The sequence below is a fragment of the Oryzias latipes genome, chromosome 8, assembly GCF_053564925.1.
Source record: "Oryzias latipes strain Hd-rR chromosome 8, Olatipes_Hd-rR_3.1".
Lineage (NCBI taxonomy): Eukaryota > Metazoa > Chordata > Actinopteri > Beloniformes > Adrianichthyidae > Oryzias > Oryzias latipes.
In genome coordinates, this window is record NC_136244.1 from 19,812,621 (window position 1) to 19,830,697 (window position 18,077).

At 37.5% G+C, this 18,077-nt stretch overlaps 4 protein-coding genes across 8 annotated transcripts; 2 read left to right on the forward strand and 2 right to left on the reverse strand.

The window, feature by feature from the left end:
* Nucleotides 1–246: 246 nt before the first annotated feature.
* Nucleotides 247–7,587, reverse strand: mgrn1b (mahogunin, ring finger 1b). Of its 3 annotated transcripts, none has more exons than XR_013657778.1 (17): nt 7,385–7,587; nt 7,009–7,127; nt 6,745–6,833; nt 6,491–6,637; nt 5,881–5,998; nt 5,727–5,793; nt 5,615–5,658; nt 5,490–5,537; nt 5,165–5,233; nt 4,904–5,063; nt 4,703–4,812; nt 4,412–4,626; nt 2,629–2,740; nt 2,509–2,554; nt 2,326–2,430; nt 1,991–2,181; nt 247–1,835 (listed from the first exon to the last, which is right to left on the reverse strand). XR_013657778.1 is itself a non-coding variant. In XM_023957461.2 (17 exons), the coding sequence occupies exons 1-16, from the start codon at nt 7,470–7,472 to the stop codon at nt 1,994–1,996; spliced, it is 1,578 nt and encodes a 525-aa protein (XP_023813229.1). In that variant the 5' UTR covers nt 7,473–7,587; the 3' UTR covers nt 247–1,835; nt 1,991–1,993. The 3 variants fall into 3 exon arrangements, 2 of the variants coding, with proteins under 2 accessions (XP_023813229.1, XP_023813228.1); XM_023957461.2 differs by having other exon boundaries at nt 1,991–2,034; XM_023957460.2 differs by lacking the exon at nt 1,991–2,181.
* A 360-nt stretch (nt 7,588–7,947) lies between these two features.
* On the forward strand, nt 7,948–14,286 carry cdip1 (cell death-inducing p53 target 1). Of its 3 annotated transcripts, none has more exons than XM_004071337.5 (5): nt 7,948–8,433; nt 9,756–9,901; nt 10,156–10,308; nt 11,569–11,845; nt 12,870–14,286. In XM_004071337.5, the coding sequence occupies exons 2-5, from the start codon at nt 9,826–9,828 to the stop codon at nt 12,979–12,981; spliced, it is 618 nt and encodes a 205-aa protein (XP_004071385.1). In that variant the 5' UTR covers nt 7,948–8,433; nt 9,756–9,825; the 3' UTR covers nt 12,982–14,286. The 3 variants fall into 3 exon arrangements, with proteins under 3 accessions (XP_004071385.1, XP_020560864.1, XP_020560865.1); XM_020705205.3 differs by having other exon boundaries at nt 8,304–8,433; nt 9,804–9,901; XM_020705206.3 differs by having other exon boundaries at nt 8,304–8,433; nt 9,808–9,901.
* A 12-nt stretch (nt 14,287–14,298) lies between these two features.
* Nucleotides 14,299–15,397, reverse strand: polr3k (polymerase (RNA) III (DNA directed) polypeptide K). The gene is made up of 3 exons (XM_004071336.4): nt 15,258–15,397; nt 15,075–15,162; nt 14,299–14,538 (listed from the first exon to the last, which is right to left on the reverse strand). The coding sequence occupies exons 1-3, from the start codon at nt 15,366–15,368 to the stop codon at nt 14,411–14,413; spliced, it is 327 nt and encodes a 108-aa protein (XP_004071384.1). The 5' UTR covers nt 15,369–15,397; the 3' UTR covers nt 14,299–14,410.
* Nucleotides 15,338–18,076, forward strand: snrnp25 (small nuclear ribonucleoprotein 25). Its single transcript, XM_004071335.5, has 6 exons — nt 15,338–15,477; nt 15,843–16,055; nt 16,675–16,765; nt 17,418–17,523; nt 17,601–17,675; nt 17,771–18,076. The coding sequence occupies exons 2-6, from the start codon at nt 15,843–15,845 to the stop codon at nt 17,826–17,828; spliced, it is 543 nt and encodes a 180-aa protein (XP_004071383.2). The 5' UTR covers nt 15,338–15,477; the 3' UTR covers nt 17,829–18,076.
* Nucleotide 18,077: the final 1 nt, after the last annotated feature.

Below are 18,077 nucleotides of genomic sequence, written 5' to 3' on the forward strand. Positions count from 1 at the left end.
AAACAGTGTGTACAATTGGACTTTTTGCCTCCATCTTTTGGTGTTGTATTGTCTTTTCCTAGAGAGCTTCAGGAAGTACTAAAACCTTGTGAATCTTCACACCAGTTGGTAGAAATATCTCACTAAGAATGTATTTTTTTTTACTTCACACATTTTAATCTGGATTTTTGCCTTAAAAATTTTTTAAATAAAGATTCTTTAGGCATAATCACAACTCTTATTGAGGGAAAGAGATTAAAAGTCTGGTTGGGATACTGAATGTTTCTTTATTGTTCTACACATGCGTCTATACACAGAGAGAGACGGTGAGATAGGACACCACCTACTGAGGAGTTATCCTGGATACCAGGTTGACAGTGGTCAGAACAGGAAGGCACAGTGTCAAGTTGAAATGGCACAGAAAAAAAGGGGGGGGCATTATTAAAAAGCAGAAAAGAAGGGGGGGGGGTCTCAACTCACAAGCAAATGCAAGCCAACTCATTACAATGCAAACTCTGCAAGGTTTCTTTCAGTAACACAAATATTACAAGATTGCACCTGAACTAGATACAGATATTAAATGCATCACTTTTAACTCGTCATAGTAAAGTAACTTCATGGTTTAACTTGTTTAATTCATTAACACTAATGAGATGCGTTGTTATTATCTGGGCATTATAAAGATTACACACAAAAAAAGAAAACGCTCTGTACATGAGCGTCAGAAACCATTTATGTATTGAAACTGAAGAATGAAGAACACTAATGTCTGTTTCCACAAGCAGGCAGGCAGCCATATTATTTCAAGGCACATAGATCTATATGCATGGTGCTACACATAAAAGACCAAAGTAGATAAAGCTGCCCCGCCCAAACGAATGCGACCCCCAACTTTGCCACTATGTCATACCAAACAGTTTTTGCAGCAACATTTAAAAACCAAAAGAAAAACTGGACAGAGATCAGACACATCGAAGACAAACGCGCTGGCTGTGCTGCTTTTGAGAAGGTGGAGCATCTATCTATAAGCTGGTTTCAGGCTTCAGCGATCTTTGATTTTAGCTGTTAGGATGGTAATCTGCAGTTCTTGTCATAAAAATGTGAAACATTCTGCAAGTTATAGTTACTTCATTATCAGTTTTTTTCCTACATATTATGCAAGAATACATTTTTAAGCAGAGGATTTTAGTAAATATCTTACATAGATACACAATGGTTCAACAGACTATGTTTAAAACAGCAAAGCACAGAAATTCTTCAAATACACTTTTTAAAAGGAATGATTTCTCAATAATTTTGTTCAAAATGAACTCAAAAGGTGTTTTTTTTGGAGGTCATAAACCTGTAAGGGCTAAACAAAAATGCCTTAAATTATACTTATGATTCACTACTGGATACAATATTTAACCACAAACTGTATTTATAAGTTATTTTTTACTTTTAGTGTCAAGAAATGTGTACAGGAAATGTAAAGTAAGTGTGCTTTAAAGCACCACCGTCAAAGGTAGTGGAATTAGAGGAGCGCTGGTCTGACTGACTGAGGCAAACAAACAAAGAAAAAGTTGGCGAAATCTTTTCAAATGTTAAGAAAACACATCTTTCTCAGTCCGAAGCATCTTCACAGGAGTCTTACGACGTGAACACTGAAACAAATTTCCTCCAAAATCAAGGAAAACGCTCTTTTCTGTCCACATCAGGGCAGGAAATGTTGAGTGACAGGAATGAGAGGGTTGGTGGTTTCAGTCAGGGGTTCAGGTGTTCATCTTCCATATGGAGGTTCATGGTGGGACACAGAAGAGGCTGGCTGGAGCAGTTGGTGCTCTCACTTTTCAGGCTTTCTGTTGACTCCGATGATCCTGAGGAGACACCCACAGGTTAGGGGTCACCTTTAACTGACGTCACAAAAAGCTACACACTCAGGCTATGACATCACTACAGCCGTCTAAAGAAACACTACAGAGGGAGCAGAGGAGCTCACAAAGAAATAGAGCAGACAGGAAAGCCTACATACCAGTTATTCCTCCACACCAATAGAGCAGGAATCGGGACCTAGAGCTGCAGAAAGTGAGGCGATACAGAGAAGACAGGAGCTGAACGGAGGAGTGTTAGAAACAAACAGCAGCAAACGGCAAACCGGTTAGATGCAAAGCACAAGCAATCAGAGGCTGACAGTCGGATTAAAGAGAATGGAGATTTTACCACCTAACCGAGCCAAACGAGGCGGACAGTGTTGGTTGTTCAGAGGGAAACACAATAAAAAAGGTGACATTTTTAACCTTCCTTCAAGCATAACATAGTTGGAAATTGTTCACAGGGGAACGTTTGGTGCTAAAGCGGTTTTCTCACCAGGAAGAGACAGGTCGCCCGCCGGATCGCTCTCAGCTTTGGTCAACATGCAGTGCTCACTGCTGCAGTCTTGCAGAATGTCTCCTGCAGAATGCATCCTGTCCTCTGCATCAAGCAGAACAGCACGACATTCAAACACATTCCTGAAGGGCTGTGTACCCGGCGCCAAACGGGAAAACCTACCATCATCTGGAGAGAGCGACTCTGCCGCGTCCTCCGTCGCCGTGGCCTAGAAGAAAGCCAGCAAAGTGATTTAACGTTGTGCAGGGTCGAGGTCGAACGTGTGGTGAAGACGAGGCTTACGTCTGTGGGGGCGGGGCTGCTGGAGAGAAAGGTGTGCGGCTGAGCATCCGACATCTCAGACAGCTTCTCCTCATCCTCCTCCTGGATGGGAGAAGAAGGTGATCGAAGGGTGCTGTGGAAAAGATAAGAGAGTTTTATTCATGTTCAGTCCGCTCCATCAGTTAAGTTTAAGCTAATGTTTAAGCAAAATTAAAAATGAAAAAATAAAAAATAATCAAGAAACTTTAACTTAATCTTTTTGTTCTGCAAAACTGATAACAATTCAAGCTAAACAGACCTACAATTTCAAGGAATTTCCTAGTTTAGTTAGGAATTTGAGGGTAAAAACTGCACTACAATTAAAAAGAAAACAGTTTTTTAAAATAAAGTGATTAAAGGTCTACACACAAATTATTTATGGATGCAGCTGCAACACACAAAGTGTCTACAGAGTTCAAACAGTAACATTTCAGACTTTATAACCTCCTTATTCCTGATTTGAATCTCGTGTACAAAGAAAACGTCCTGTTGGGCGAGCGTGCACATGTTCATAGATAAATGGACTGAATAGTGTCAGAATAAAATGAAAACCCACTCAGTGGAAAAAACAACAACAACAACACAACAATAAAAGTTATTGTTCCTGTTCTTCTGGCAAACAATGACAATTGCAATAAAAAAAATTTTAATTACATTTTAACTCAACAGTTTTGGATATTATTCTAGATTTTTCCATCAATGGTTTTGTTTTTTACCCTTCTTAACATTACCGGTACCAAGGCAGAAAAAAAACGGCAGGAATAAAACTGAGCAAGGCAGAAAATAAACACTTTATATTTTAGTATCCTAAGTATCATCGCAGCAGAAACTACAGTGACTTCTGCTAGATCTGTTTCAGCTTCAGCCTCCGAGTACCCCCAGACCTTCCTCTAATTTAAACAATTCAGGAAACCTTTTTAATCTACTTGAATTACATCTTTCTTAGAGACCCACTCCAATAAAAATCGTAATTTTGCTGTTTTTAATATCTTCTTGTGGCATTTTTTTGATGATTGAGGACATATATTAAGGAATTTCTTTAAGAGTATTTCTTTATTGAAATTGTTGTGAATAAGGAGCAGCTGTTTGAAATAGATCCCATTTGTTACATTAAAAAACCCATTGGGTGGGGTCACAAGCGCTCTGCTCTGCTCCATTCTGATGCTAGTAGACAACTAGATCCATGTACGTCTTCGTTTTCCGTGCCTGAGCTGGCATCTGGCTCAAAGCTGTACAGCTGGATGATTCAATATCGCTTGCCGTGCTTGTTCGAATCTTCAATTTTAGGTTAGGGTTGTGATGGGCTGTAAGCTAGCAGGAAAGTTTGTAAACAGAGAGCTCTCAGCAACAGGGGGGATAACTCAGCACCAATGATTCAGCTAAGAACTCAGAGGTGAATTTCTAAAGAACTCCTGCTACTGCAGAAACTATTTTGGCAAAAGATGGCATAATTAGAATTAAAAGACCACTGAGAACTCCTTGACAATAGTTTAAAAGATGATCAGAGTGGGGCTTAAAATGAAATGGACACTTGAGGACTGTTTTTCTGCAGGACATGATTCAGACAAGAGTCATGATGGAAATAGCAACATAGAAATCTTGAGAGGGCAACTGACATTCAGACCAGTTCCCTCAGAATTGAAGAAAATGTATTTCTTTTTAAGGTGAATCTACATTTGAGAGATTTTCAGAATCTGCAGCTTCCCTGTTTGCTTCCTCTTAAAGTCACTTTCTCAGACAGTAAGCATTATTAGCAGAACGTTACCTGTCAGGTGACTTGCTGACTTTGCCTTTCTGCAAACCTCCATCACTTAAATGTTCTGGGGAGCTAAGTGGTCGACCGTCTCCTCCCAGCCCCTCAGAGAAGTTGATTTCATCGTACAGTGGGGCAGAAGGGACGACAGGAGACACAGACCGCAGACCGTTCAGGGCCTCCAACAGAGAGATGGGTTCAAAACCAGGAGGAACAGAGTCTGTGCTCTGCAGAGGTCAAGATAAACAAATGTAAAAAGACAAACCATGTGGATACATTTGCTCTGAATGTTCATTTGCATACCGAATGCTCGTCATGGTCCATAGTTTGAGCCAGAACGGGACTGAAAGACACCGGTGAAAGAGCTCCAGGCTTTTTCCTCACAGCTCTGATCTGCAGCAAGGCTCTAAAAGCTGTAAAAAAAATAAAAGAAAGACGATTTAAGATCAAGACTATTTAAATTCATGAAGGTGGAGGGGTGAAGCAGGGAGAGTGTCGTCTTACGCAGCCTGCAGATGGGACAGTTGTTGGCTTGGTAACGCAGGGTGTCTGCGCAGGAGTTGCACAGACACAGGTGTCTGCAGGGAAGGATCAGTGTGTCTCGCAAGTCAGACAAACACACAACACACTCATTGCTGTTGTCACTGTTCTCATCATCAGATGGCTGCAAAAAAACAAACACACGTCAGCAACACAGACACTAAGAAGTCCAACATGGCTGACTGTTCTGTCAAAATAATGAATTTTTCACAATTTTTATAGAACCTTGGTTTCTTGGTTGTTCTTGTTCTCAATCCCATAGATCTCCTGCAAGAGGTAGCTCACACGGTCCACCTGAAAATAACCAAACACTTTTCAAAATAAAGACCCACTCGATCAGGAAAGTTTGCACGTTTTAGTGAGAACAGATTAGTGTGGTGTTTTGAATTTTCAGCTTGATGCTTAAAAACAAAGATGAAGTGTGAAAATAGAGCTAAACTGTCAGCTTAAGGACTATAACAGTCAAATGCCTCATGACTGGAACCCACAAACAAGAACAGATTTTGAATTTCCACAAAACAGAAACATTTTAATAATGTTATGCACTCACAATCTGCTTCTGCTTCAGAGGCTTGACAGAAAAACTTCCATCAACATGCTGCAAAAATATAAGAAAAAAGGTCTTTGGTGAAACATTTCGTGGCAAAATCTCACTGCTTTTAACATTTTACTTACTCTTTCAAAGGCTGCCAAAAGTACATGAGCGTGTCCAAGACAATCTTAAGGGAAAAAACATAACAGCATTAGATCCAGTGTATCTGATTTAGTGCAGCTGCTGGGAACTTACCATCTCCTTCATCGACAACCGCCTGGATGACCATGGGAAACACTCCTCTGTCCAGGTCGAAGTTCAGCTACCAAGAAAATGTAAACGATTCGGTTAATTATTGGCACACCTAAAGTTGTGTTCTTAGGATCTATGAGGCGAAGCCCAAACTTACATCTTCTTCTTTCCACTCGCTGAAGTCTATTTTGAAAGATGGCATGGAGAACTGCTGATTTACCCCCCGCTTGTAATGGACCGTTTCAGAAACCAAGGTTGGATCCTTTGGAGTGTACCTGCACATAAAACAAATTCAATTAAAATCACATAACTCTTAAATAAAAAAAGAAAACTTGTCATGCATGTATGTTAACATTTTCAGTTTTCAAATGAGACGTGGAAAGAATTTAAAAGCTAGTTTCAGTTTTATCGGTAAGCGATAAACAACACAATCTGATCTAAAGTCGCTTTGGTCTTTCATTTTCCTCCAAGTCTTATCTGCCGTATCCATGGTGACAGCTTGTTGCTATGGACCCACTCTCTAGACTTTGCACTCCAATGCTCGAATCTCATTGCCCATAAACGCCTTCTCTGGCACAGTTTTCTACATAAACACGAGGAAACTGTGTCCAGATGAATCCATGTGTGACTTGAATGGAAATATAGGCAGAAAGATGCAACCATAATTAGCTGAATTCCGATAGAAAGTTAAAAAACTAAAAGCCAGATTCAGTTTGATTTTGTTGTGAATGTTGGATTAGATAAAAAGGTTATGAGGAGACTCGTACGCAGGCATGCCGTTGGAGAACTCCTCAAATGCCTGACAGAAGAGGGTGATGGCGACCCGGGCGTCAGCATCAAATGTGAACTCCACTCCGTACTGAACCTTAGGTTTCCCGCCATCTTCCACCAATGGATCAGAGTCATCTTTGTACCTGAAACATGTTCACAAAATTTATAGAAAAATTTGCCTCATTTAAAAAAAAGAAGAAAAAAAAAATCACAGCGACCAACCACTTTTGTCTTTGTTTTTTTTTTGTACCTGACTAAACGCAAGGAGTCCTTCCGAATATTAACCAAACTCCTCAGGGTTTTCACTGGTTCGTGGGGAGCGGGCGTCACATATGGAAACTAATAAAATAAAGTTATTAATGCCATTTGTTTTTAATGAAAACGATCCAGCATTTTTTTTTTTTAAATCAACTGCATTTCTAAAATGAAATTCAAAGCTTTATTTAGCATTGTTCAGCTCTGAAAAAAAACAAATCTGTGCTGATTTCAGAGGTAAAGGAACAGCAGCTTTCACCTGCACTGGCCTATTTCCAAGAAAATTCAGGTCCATGTTTTCCCCAAAGAGGTATCCCTCTGGATGTGGTGTGTCAAACTTCTCCCCTCCCATGAAGAAGTGGCTTGCAAAGTAATTCCCTTAAATAATAACAAAAAAAAAAAAGACAAAAAATAAAAAAAAATAAAAATTGACACGTTAGCTCCACAGTCTAAGTTCTTTTTGCAGCTTAAATCAAAAGTACATCTGTAAAATGGCAGCTAATAATAATAAAAAATTCGCTAATGATATAGCAGTGTTGTTGGGGAAATTAAAACACGCAGCGTTCTCTTCCTCTTCCGACTTTTGTTTCTATAAAATAGAAAGTAATGATAATAATGATTCATTCGTCACTTACCAGATTTAGGAGGAAACCGATAGGCCGAGTTAGCTTGGATATCGATGTCTTCAACACCAGCGATCCTGCGACTCAGAATAGACCCCATCTTCCTCCACAAGATAGCAGATATTTAGCTACGGCTAGCTAGATGCTAACGGCGAGTCAGAAGCTCAAATTAGCTTTGACTTCAGACAAGACCGCCGCCGCAACACACCTCTCGTCTACCAACAACACGCTTTTTGACTAATATAACATTTTTTTTTTTATTATCTCGGTTGCGATGTCGCGGAAAAAAAGATCGAAACTGAAGACGGGCTGTTGTTTTGCCAGAGCTAAGCTAGCGTAGCTGGGAGTCGAGCTGATTGGTTGTCTCCAAGGTTGTACGGAAGTACGGGACGTTTGTTTTTTTCAAGGGGATTGCCGGAGGGCTCTAAAACAATAATACAGTTAAACTAATATATAATAATAAAATTGAAGCCAATACAAAAACTTGAAGTTGGAGAGATTAAAATACTAAATACCTCTAAATACAATCAAGATTTTTTTCTACATGTCTTTTCTTCCCCCTACGCCCTCCCAGAGTTTTTTTGTGGTACACCCCCCCCCTTTAAAACGATAAAGCAAAAAAAAATTAAATAAAATAAAAATAATTTTTAGTAAAATAGTAAAAATAAAAACAATGATCTGGAGATATTGCCACGGTTCTATGCTCATTTTAATATAAAACAATAAATTATCAGAAGCTAGATTTCCGCTTAATATTATCAAAATAAAACCCTTGTTTAGCATTGTTTACAATTTTCTTGCACTGAAATTATTACTGACTACACAAAATCGTTGCGACAAACATAAGTTTGGCTTAGGGCTATTTTCTCACGTTACATTGGGGTTCTTTTTTGTACGTGGCAATAAAAAGTTACAAGATTAGTGGGATATCGAGTTAAATGACGTCAGCGTAAGTCAATAACGGTTTCATCGGATGTGGTCTCACCTCAGGAGCGTCGGAGAAACCAGCATTTAACCACTTCTGTGAGCCCGAAGGTGGATGACATTTCTCCGAAAACTAGGTACATTTTCTCTTGTTATCATGAAAGCTGTAAATTTAATCTCATATGTTTATATAATGTGTTCTGTTCTGTGTGAAGAAAAAAACTAGCTAGCTAGCTAGCTAGCTCGTTGAACAGCTAATCACATTAGCCCTAGTCCTTTTTACGTTATAAGTTATATACAGCTGTTTTCTGTCAGTCGTGCCCTTGCATACAAGAGAAAGGTCAGTAAACGACAGAAGTTGTAGTTAGTAATCATCACTAATAAAGATTGTATCTTTTCAAAAATCGCCTTTTGCTTGCTTAGTAGGAAGTTAACAGTTATGAAACTGTGCTAGACTTGTTTTGTGTTTACAATTTTTATTTTAAAAACTAAGTCAGTGTAGACGTCCGTATTGTGCGTAAGTAAGTAGTTATTCGTGGTTTGTTGTGCAAGTAGCTCTGAGCAGGATTATCTGCAGGATTTAAAAAGAAAAAACAACAACAACTGGCTAGGTTAGCATCAAAAACTAGCACTTGCACACAACATGAACTATGTTGTAACGCATATTGACACACATGCCACCTTTTTTTGTCTGATCACCTAATTACATTATGTCTGACATGATCTGAAACAAGGGCTATTGCTTGCTTTCAACGTGGCCCCATCCTGCTGTTTTATACTAAATGAAGACTTAACTACCCCAACTGGGGAATAAGTCTTTAATTTAATATCATTAGGTACAGACAGAAACTGATTTTTTAGTGCATTGCATCTTGTAATCTGGTGGTGGCGCTCTTCTTACACCGCTGACTTAAAATATTAATTTCATACTATCCCAGCAAAATTTAAACAAGGGAAAATAGTGGACTCAAAATCAATTAAAGGTTTGAAAAATAGTACAACTATCATTTTTGTGCATGATATTGTCAGACAAGTTTACTTTTTCTGCATTTTATCAGGCTATATAGATATTAAAAAATAACGATCTAAATATACATGAGGAGGTAAAAAAACTATACCACTATAGTTTTACCTAAAATTCTCCTAATTTTAAGCACTACACTCTGCTTTTCAGCATATTTTGTGTGTTTTACAAAGTAATATTCTGTAATATACTGCAATAAAAACAATTGTAAGCCTCGTATCAATACTTTTCTTACATTGTTATTAAAGTCTTGCAATTCTACATGGTAACAGGAAAATGTTAGATCTTATCTAAGCTGTCAATATCTTTTGTTTACACAAGCTTCTCTGGTAGGAACATCAAGATTTTTGCCTTATGTCAGTTTGACAGAATTTAGCTCAATCATTTGTTTGAAAAGTTGTATTTTTTTTCTTTTTTTTTTCTTTTTACATATAGAAAACATCCATAGTGTTCTGATCGTGTTCCTGTTTTATTAACAACAAGCCAGTTCTGAGTTCTGGCCACTATGTCCAGTGATCCACCTCCTCCGTACCCTGGAGGTCCCAGTGCCCCCCTACTTGTGGAGAAGAATGGACAGCCAGGTAATAAGCTAAAGACACATTATTTTGTTCAATATTATTGAAAGGTATTATAAAGAAATTAGCCTTACATTTATTTCCTGTTGTGAAATCATTTCAATTGAAGGTTGATTTTCTGTTTCCCAAATTAGTGATCTGCATATTTATGTCATAGATGTAGCATTTATTTGTAGTATTCATTCATAATGTCAGATATGTTGTTTTTGCAGTCTGTAATGCTTTAAAAAAAACAAAAAACTTTTTGTCCCATCTTTCAGAGTCTGTAAGAAATGCTCCCATACAAGGACAGCCCCTTCCTCCAGACTATGGCCCTCCACCTTATGAAGCCACGCAGCCTGGTTTCCTTCCACCACATGTCCCAGGGGAGGGTCCTATGCCCATGCCTATGCCCATGCCTCCACCAACACAAGGTACCTAATTCTTGATATTTGTAATTATATTTAGATTCTATAAAGAATTTCTAAAGTGAAATTTGAGCATCAAGACTGAGACTTTTTCTGTTTAAAAACTCTTAGCGAAATGCTTAAAACTTTTACGTCACACTTTCAGCTCAAGCTTGTAATCTTTTATTACTTTAAGCTTTTCATTAACTCTTTAGGATACCGCCTCGCTTCCCTCAGGGCCTAAAGTTCTCCCTTTTTGTGACACATTTTACCAATGAAAATGTGGATGTTTTGAATTGTTGCCATTTACTTGACCTAATTCCTGTTATCAGAATCAGAAGTACTTTATTGATCCCACAAGTGGGAAATTTGTGCGTTACAGTAGCAGCATTGTAATCATAAAAGAAAATTGAATCATATAAAAACAAAATAATTGTAAAAAAAAAAAAAAAAGGTGGTATAATTAAAAAAATATTCACAAACAGTGCAGGCAAAAATGTGCAAAAGTTATCTGTTACCCTGTGAGTTATTGTAAAGCGTATTGTATTGGGTAGGAAGGATTTCCAGTATCGGACAGTGTTGGAGCGGAGCTGTCTGCGCCTCTTAAAGAAGGAGCTCCGCTGTTTGTCCAGAACAGGGTGGAGAGGATGGTCTGGGCTGTCCATAATGGATAAAAGCTCCTCTCCACCACTGCTTCAAATGTTTCATGTTTGCAGCCAATGACAGAACCCTTGATTGTTCTACCATCAATTTCAAATGAAATATTTATAGTTGTACTTCTATTGCTAAATCTCATGAAATATGATTTTTCAGCTTGGCATTGGGCCGTCATATTTATCTGATCTGATTTTAAAGTTTGAGCCCTTGCCGAGCCTGAGCTCCTCAGGTACAGGTCTGTTAGTTATTCCAAAGGTTTTAAGTTAAAACATATGAGGAAGCCTCATTCAGTCATTATGGAACTGTAGAAAAGCCACCCAGAGATCCACAGAGACTGTTTATGTTTTTAAAGGAAGGCTCAAGAACTACCTTTTGATTCTGGCTTTGAGTTAAAATTTAGAAAAATTCTTAATTGATGTTATTTGATATTCTTATCGTCTGTTTTTACTCATTTGATTCAATCTTTTTTATTCACTTTTACTGATTTTATATCTGTTCATTGTGCTCCATCCTTGTAGTCAAGTTTATTGCAGGACTTAAATCAAAGTTGTGTTTTTGTGTGGTCTCTATAAAGTTGTTCCGTTGACACAGTTTCAGTTTTTATTACACCTCTGGATTCATTCTTTACAGGTGGCCCCTACCCACTGCCTCCCGGGCACTTCGCTAGCCCAATACCAGGTCAGATGGGTCCAGGCCCCGGCCACTTTGTGCACATGGGAGGACAAACAACAACAGTCCTGGGTCCACCAGGTGCAGCCACCACCGTGACGGTACTGCAGGGGGAAATGTTCCAGACCTCGCCGGTGCAGACTGTGTGTCCACACTGCCAACAAGCAATCGTCACCCGCATTTCCCACGACGTTGGCCTCATGAACACACTCTTCTGCCTATTCTGCTTCTTTGTAGGGTGAGTGTACTGTGGAGCTTGTAAACTGCACTTGTTTGGAACGAGTAATCGTTGTAAACGGCAGATACAAATTGGTCAAAAAGGTGACGAAACGGAACTTTTCCTCTGATGAGGAAAACCAAAGGAGCATCAAAGTTTAAACAGCTTTATCATTAATTCAAGTGCTAATTATTTTTATTCAGTTGAAAGCGTCACATTTAAGGCCTATTCACAATGATAAAGTAGTGTTAAATACAAATTATAGTGTAAATATTCTGGTTTTGTTCTTGATTTTATTTACATATAGCACATGTAGTGCCATGTAATACATGTAGTATTTTATGAGACAATTTTTGGATCAAATTAAAGGATTATTGAATGATAAAGGAAACTTCTAAGCTTGATTATTAGTAAAAAAAAAAAAAGTATGTGAACCAGACAGTTCATCAATATAAAGGAAATGAACATAGATTGCAATTAAAATCCATGTTAGTAAAAAAAAAAGAATTTAAAGAATTCTGTATACATTGTATGATTACAAGTAAAATTTAACATCAAAATGTTTTTTAAATACATTTCAAGTTAGAAATGTCCATATGTAAGGTTTTTGTAAATTGTGGAGCCTTGGCTTGCAATAAGGCCAGGGAAGTAAAGTTCAAGAAGTGGATAAAAATAAATCAGATTTTTTTTAAAGATGTTTTGTCTTACATTTTTATTGTTGCAGTCAAAATCTGAAAGCAGGAAGTCGGTGTCTCTTTAAACCACGTTTTAATGAATGTGTCTCATGGCTCTTAGCTACCTAAAGTGTGTCATTTAGCCTTTTAAAAGTATATTTTGCATTAATTCTTTGTCCTAGACATTTGAACAGATTTTTGAATATAGAAAATGTCATCTTATTTTAGTTTAAATTCACATTCTTGTTGAGGGACTTTGTTGTTTACTTGGAAGCTTAATGTGCTCAGAGTTCATTTTCTGTTCCTGCCAGCCCCTGGCGTCCACAGGTCTGAGTCTAAATATGCATAACCGTCCCGTTCCGCATTCGCAGGTGTGACCTGGGCTGCTGCCTGATTCCCTGCCTGATTGATGACCTGAAGGACGTGACGCACACCTGTCCTTACTGTAAGGGCTACATCTACACATACAAGCGTATATGCTAACCACCAACAGCTGGATGCCACAGAGCCATGTACATGCAAACAGAAACAAACTTGCAGCTCCCCTGGCTGATATTAACAGGCCGACTTTTTTTTTTTTTTTCGCATAGTGTTGTGAAACCCTCTTGTATTGTAATCAGTTTTCTCATTAGCTAATTTGCTGTATATATTTCTTCATATTTTAAATTATTAACATGAAGTTGAATTGTACAGATCCCTGTTACTGCTAAGGATGCATGTGAATAGTAGGACTTTAAAAGCTTGGCAGCCTGGTGTAGAGGAAAGCTGTCCTCATATGTGAAGTTGTCTAATTTTTCGTTTAATCCGTTCAAGCTCAGACGTGTTCTTCCGGATTATGAATATTTGTGCGTAATTTTGTTTTTGACATTTGTAGTTGTCAAATGTGGGAAAACTGTCAATTTAAACTGACACATCTGCTAGAAACTTGATTTTTCTTTGCTCCAATCAGGAGCTGACTTATTGTTTTACTGTTACTCACCAGTTCCTCGTGTCTGTGATCTGCTTTCATTGTAATGTCAACATTTGCACTTTGTTATGTTTTTAGCCTTTTTATTCCTGAAGAAAGGGTTGTCCTGTTTTAATCAATTCCCTGAAAGAAGTGGAATAATTTCAAGCATAGAGGTAATATATAACTGGAGTTAATCAAAACATATTTGATCAGAGATTTTAGTAGTCTTTGTGTGCCGAGGACATGGTTATGTGGAAACACTACATGCCATCTCTGTGATACTGAGATTGTAGAGATTCCTCACTGATTTGAAAGTAGTAAACCGTATTTAAGCTGGAAAGGGATGCAGCCATCATTGCATTGATCACCTAATCTTGACATTTGTCATCTATGACATAAATAAATGCATGTTAGATGAAGCGATAGCCTTGACTGAGCAGTCTTTTCAGATTAAGCTAAAAAAATATCAAAAATACAGTTTTTATTGGATAAACCACTAACAGTGTAAAAGCACTGTTCCGTCACAGCATGTCCGATTTCATTTTTCACCAACGCTTTGGAGGTGCAGAATTTGTCTGCATGAGCTACACATCCAAATAAGTGATTCTCTTTGGCTGGCTCCTAGATTTGTATTTTTTTTTCTCTTCCTTACCTTAAGGATGATTGAGTTGCTCTAGAAATTGCATTTTGAGCTCAAGGATTGCATAGAAAATAAACGTGTGGGAACCAGTGGTATGCATTGCTCTCAATGTCTGCAACAAGATACAAACATCTAAGACAATTGAATTGACTGATGTACACAGGTATTATTTTATCAATAAAAGCTCTGAAATAAAGAATTTGTCCGTTGATTGATTCTGAAAAGCAAATTTTATTTATAAATAATAATGGGTCCAAAACATTCTTTACATGTGCTTTGATTGCCATTTAAACTAGAAATAATGAGTGAATGAAATAAAATGCTCAATCTCTCCATCTGTTTCCACACTGAGCATTACAGCATTTGTAGAAAGTCGTCATTGGTTCATCGGCTGATCTGGTCTGGATCTGCATGAAGTAGGCTCGAGGATGCTCGCATTTGGGACACGTTTCTGTGAAAAAACACAAGCAAACATGCATATATGTACACACATGTTCAGAATTTTAGTTAGTTCTCGGATTGAACTTCTTTCTGTGGCCCACATTCAGGTTGGTACTCGCCATAGCATCACACAGCAACACTGCCTCTAGCAAAAAGTAGTCCATTTAAGTGTACTACAAGTATACTTAGAGTGAGGCAGTGTACTTGAAGTTCAGTCTATATATAGTAAACATAAAATGTCACAATTTAGTCAGAATAAGTGTTAAGTTAATGTACTCCCTACACGTTACATGGTCAGCAGTATATGTGCAATACTTGCATCCAAGTACACTTAATAAAATAAACTTCAAGTGTACTTGCAGCTAAGGGTGACTATTAACACCCTTTAAACACGCAAATGGACTGTTTCAAATAAACTTTAATTTATTCCTATGGAGAACATATTTGTCTTAGTAGTCAAATTAGTTTTTCTTGGCCTTTGTTTTATATTATTCTCTAGTCTATCCATGTTTTTTTTTAATTCTTGGTAACAAACTTGTTTGTTACCTGCAGTAGAATCCACGTTCTCCCACGCTGCAGCTCCACCCAGCACATCATCCACCTCTTTCAGCTTGGGATATTTTCGGTAGTTTACCTACAAATATTGAAAAGTTTGAGATTAAAAACCACCCTAAGAAATGTCGTGTTTGTTTCTCGAGTCAGAGTCAGACAGTGATAAAAGGAGCGTACCTTTCTCGTGACGTTGTGCACATAGGGACAAGTGTTACAAGCGAATCTCAAGCATTTCTGTCCTTCTTCTACGATTAAAACGTTTCCACAAGTAGGACAAAAAAGAAGCATATTACCAGATTATTTAAAGAAAAACTATCTCGGGAAAGATAGTAGCGACTACGAAATTCATTAGCAAGGAGAAGCAAAGCGGAAGCAGTTGCTCCGGTTTTACAGCTCGGTAGGAAACAAAAAAAAAAAAAACGTTTGTTAAAAATGAAATTGTTATTGTTAAAGAATGTATATAAATGTATAAATATATGTATAACATTATAAATAATATAATTATTTTAAAACCCCACCATCCGCCGCATGAAAAAAAGTTCTTACTTTTGATAAGCGGAACTATTTATCATGTTTTGATGATACCACCGGTATAAGGTCTGCGACACACAGCATTAAAATTCACACCAGTCTTGGGATACATTTTTGTAAACAGTATCCTATTATTATTATTTTAAGAATCTTTTGTACTTAATTGAACGCGTCAAAAAAGAGAAAGCGGTTTCATTTTTACTGAATGTATTTATTTTTAACCAATAATAGATGATGGAGCAGGAAACCGACGAAGGAGAGAATCGTTTGCAGGACAGTCACAGTCACAGTGAGGTGAAAGAGGAGAAGCTGGCTGATGAGACAGCTCCAGATGCCGAGGAGGAAGATGAGGAGTCTCTTCCACATTCAGAGATCCTTGATATCTTCGAAGAGGGACTTGCTCGACTTGTGCAGGACCCTTTACTGTGTGATCTGCCGATCCAGGTCATAGAAAAACACCACACTCCGCACACCAGGCAGATGTTTAAAGAAAATTTTCATAAATTGTAAATTTAACACTAAAGTTGAAACGCGTCCTTCTTCCGGTTTGTCTGACGGCATATTTGCATAGCAGAAAATAGCTGCATATATATTCTTGAAAAGCCAAATCGAATCCAATTTCAAAACAATCTTATAGCTCTAATTTATGTTTTCTCTCCTTTTTCTTCTTGAAACTGTTTATACGATTTAAGAATTATATACGAATAGCAATGAAATAAATGTTCTAATCTAGAATTAAGTACCAAACATGCATAATAAAAATAACAAAAACACAGGTTATAATCCATAACATTAGTATTGTCAGTATTGCTCTTGTAACATTGGACTATTATACAATAATCACATTTGTTTTTTTTTAATCTCATTTATTATTAAGCCCAGAAAGAAATCTGTTATTTACAACTGGTTTATCTTTCGTATTTGCAAATTTGTCTTTGAGAAAACATGAAATGTCTGCAGTTATAAAGGATTAACCAAGTCCATTTGACTGATTTTTTTTTTTTTTACCCTCTACTGTGTTAGAAGGATGAGAATCCACAATCTGCAATATTTTTGTGTTCAGGTGACTTTGGAAGAAGTAAACTCCCAGATTGCATTGGAGTATGGGCAAGCAATGACTGTGAAGGTTGTTAAGGCAGATGGGGAAATCATGCGTAAGTTCCAAAGTCTCCCAGCTGATTTGTATAATTAGTATGTGTCTATATTGTGTTTGTATGACTATGTCTGTGTTCACTGCCTGACTCATCAGACCTCATAACCTTCTTCTATCGCTCTGGAGTCCAATCTAAATGTTCCCTGACAAACGTTTTTTTTCTGGTTGGCCTTAATGGTCAGTGGGTTTTTTTTTAAGGGTGCACAGCTCTTGTGTCCCGCATTATCCCTCCAGTTTTTCATAATGTGTTGGACAGTTCTTAACCCGTTCGCCCTCTCTGCAGTTTCTTTTGATGTTTAATTTACCGCCAGTGATTTGACCCGTCACCAACAAACTAACATCTCTCCCACAGGATGTGTTTATTGACTTGGTGGTTTAAAAAGAGGGAATCAACTCATTGCATCAGTTGGGATTATAAAACCTGTTACCCGTTGACAGACAATCACCCCATCGCCCAAGCAGACAGTCGCCCATGCAATATTTATCCAATGGGAGGCGCGTCCAAATTTGCATATTTAAATCCAACTTTTAATTTTGGACAGACCATGTATATTTGCATGTGGATTTTTCTTAGCTTTCAAATGATTTTAAATATGTTTTGCACATTTTTTTTACTATACACAGTAGTAACATTTTTTTTTTTTCATATTTAGCTATAGTGGTGGTGCAAAACGCCACAGTTCTTGATCTTAAGAAGGCCATTCGCAGATTCATGGAGCTTAAACAGCAACGAGAAGGTGGAGTGAAACATGTCAGCTGGTAAGAATTTTGGTAAACACGATAACAGAGCAGTTGTGTCCAAATCTTCACTTTGTTTTTCCTCCTTTCTTCTCCAGGAGATATGTTTGGAGGACGTATTATCTGGTATTTCAGGGGGAAAAGCTTGAAGATGACTCAATTAGGCTCAAAGAGTGGGTATCAATGAAGTCTGGTTTATACTGTGTGCAACTGACATAATATTAAAATGTCCTCTGACTCCTGCATTCAAATGCTTATTTGTTTTCAGTTACGGCATTAGAAACAGAGATGAAGTGATGTTTATGAAGAAACTCAGGAAGAAGTGACTCATCCATTTGCCAATTCAGAAGAAAGAAGTTTTCCCAACATAATTAAACTTGTTTTTAAAATAAACCATAACTTTAAGATATATAATACTTGTTTTGAACATCTCTTAAAGTAAAATCTACTTGTAATTACTTGTTTGGAACTGTTTCTTCTTTTAAAAGGCTCAAATGTAAAACCTTTTTTTTTTTTAAATGTTTTGTTTTAAATGGATAGATATGAAATATGTCAATAAATAGCATATCATTTAT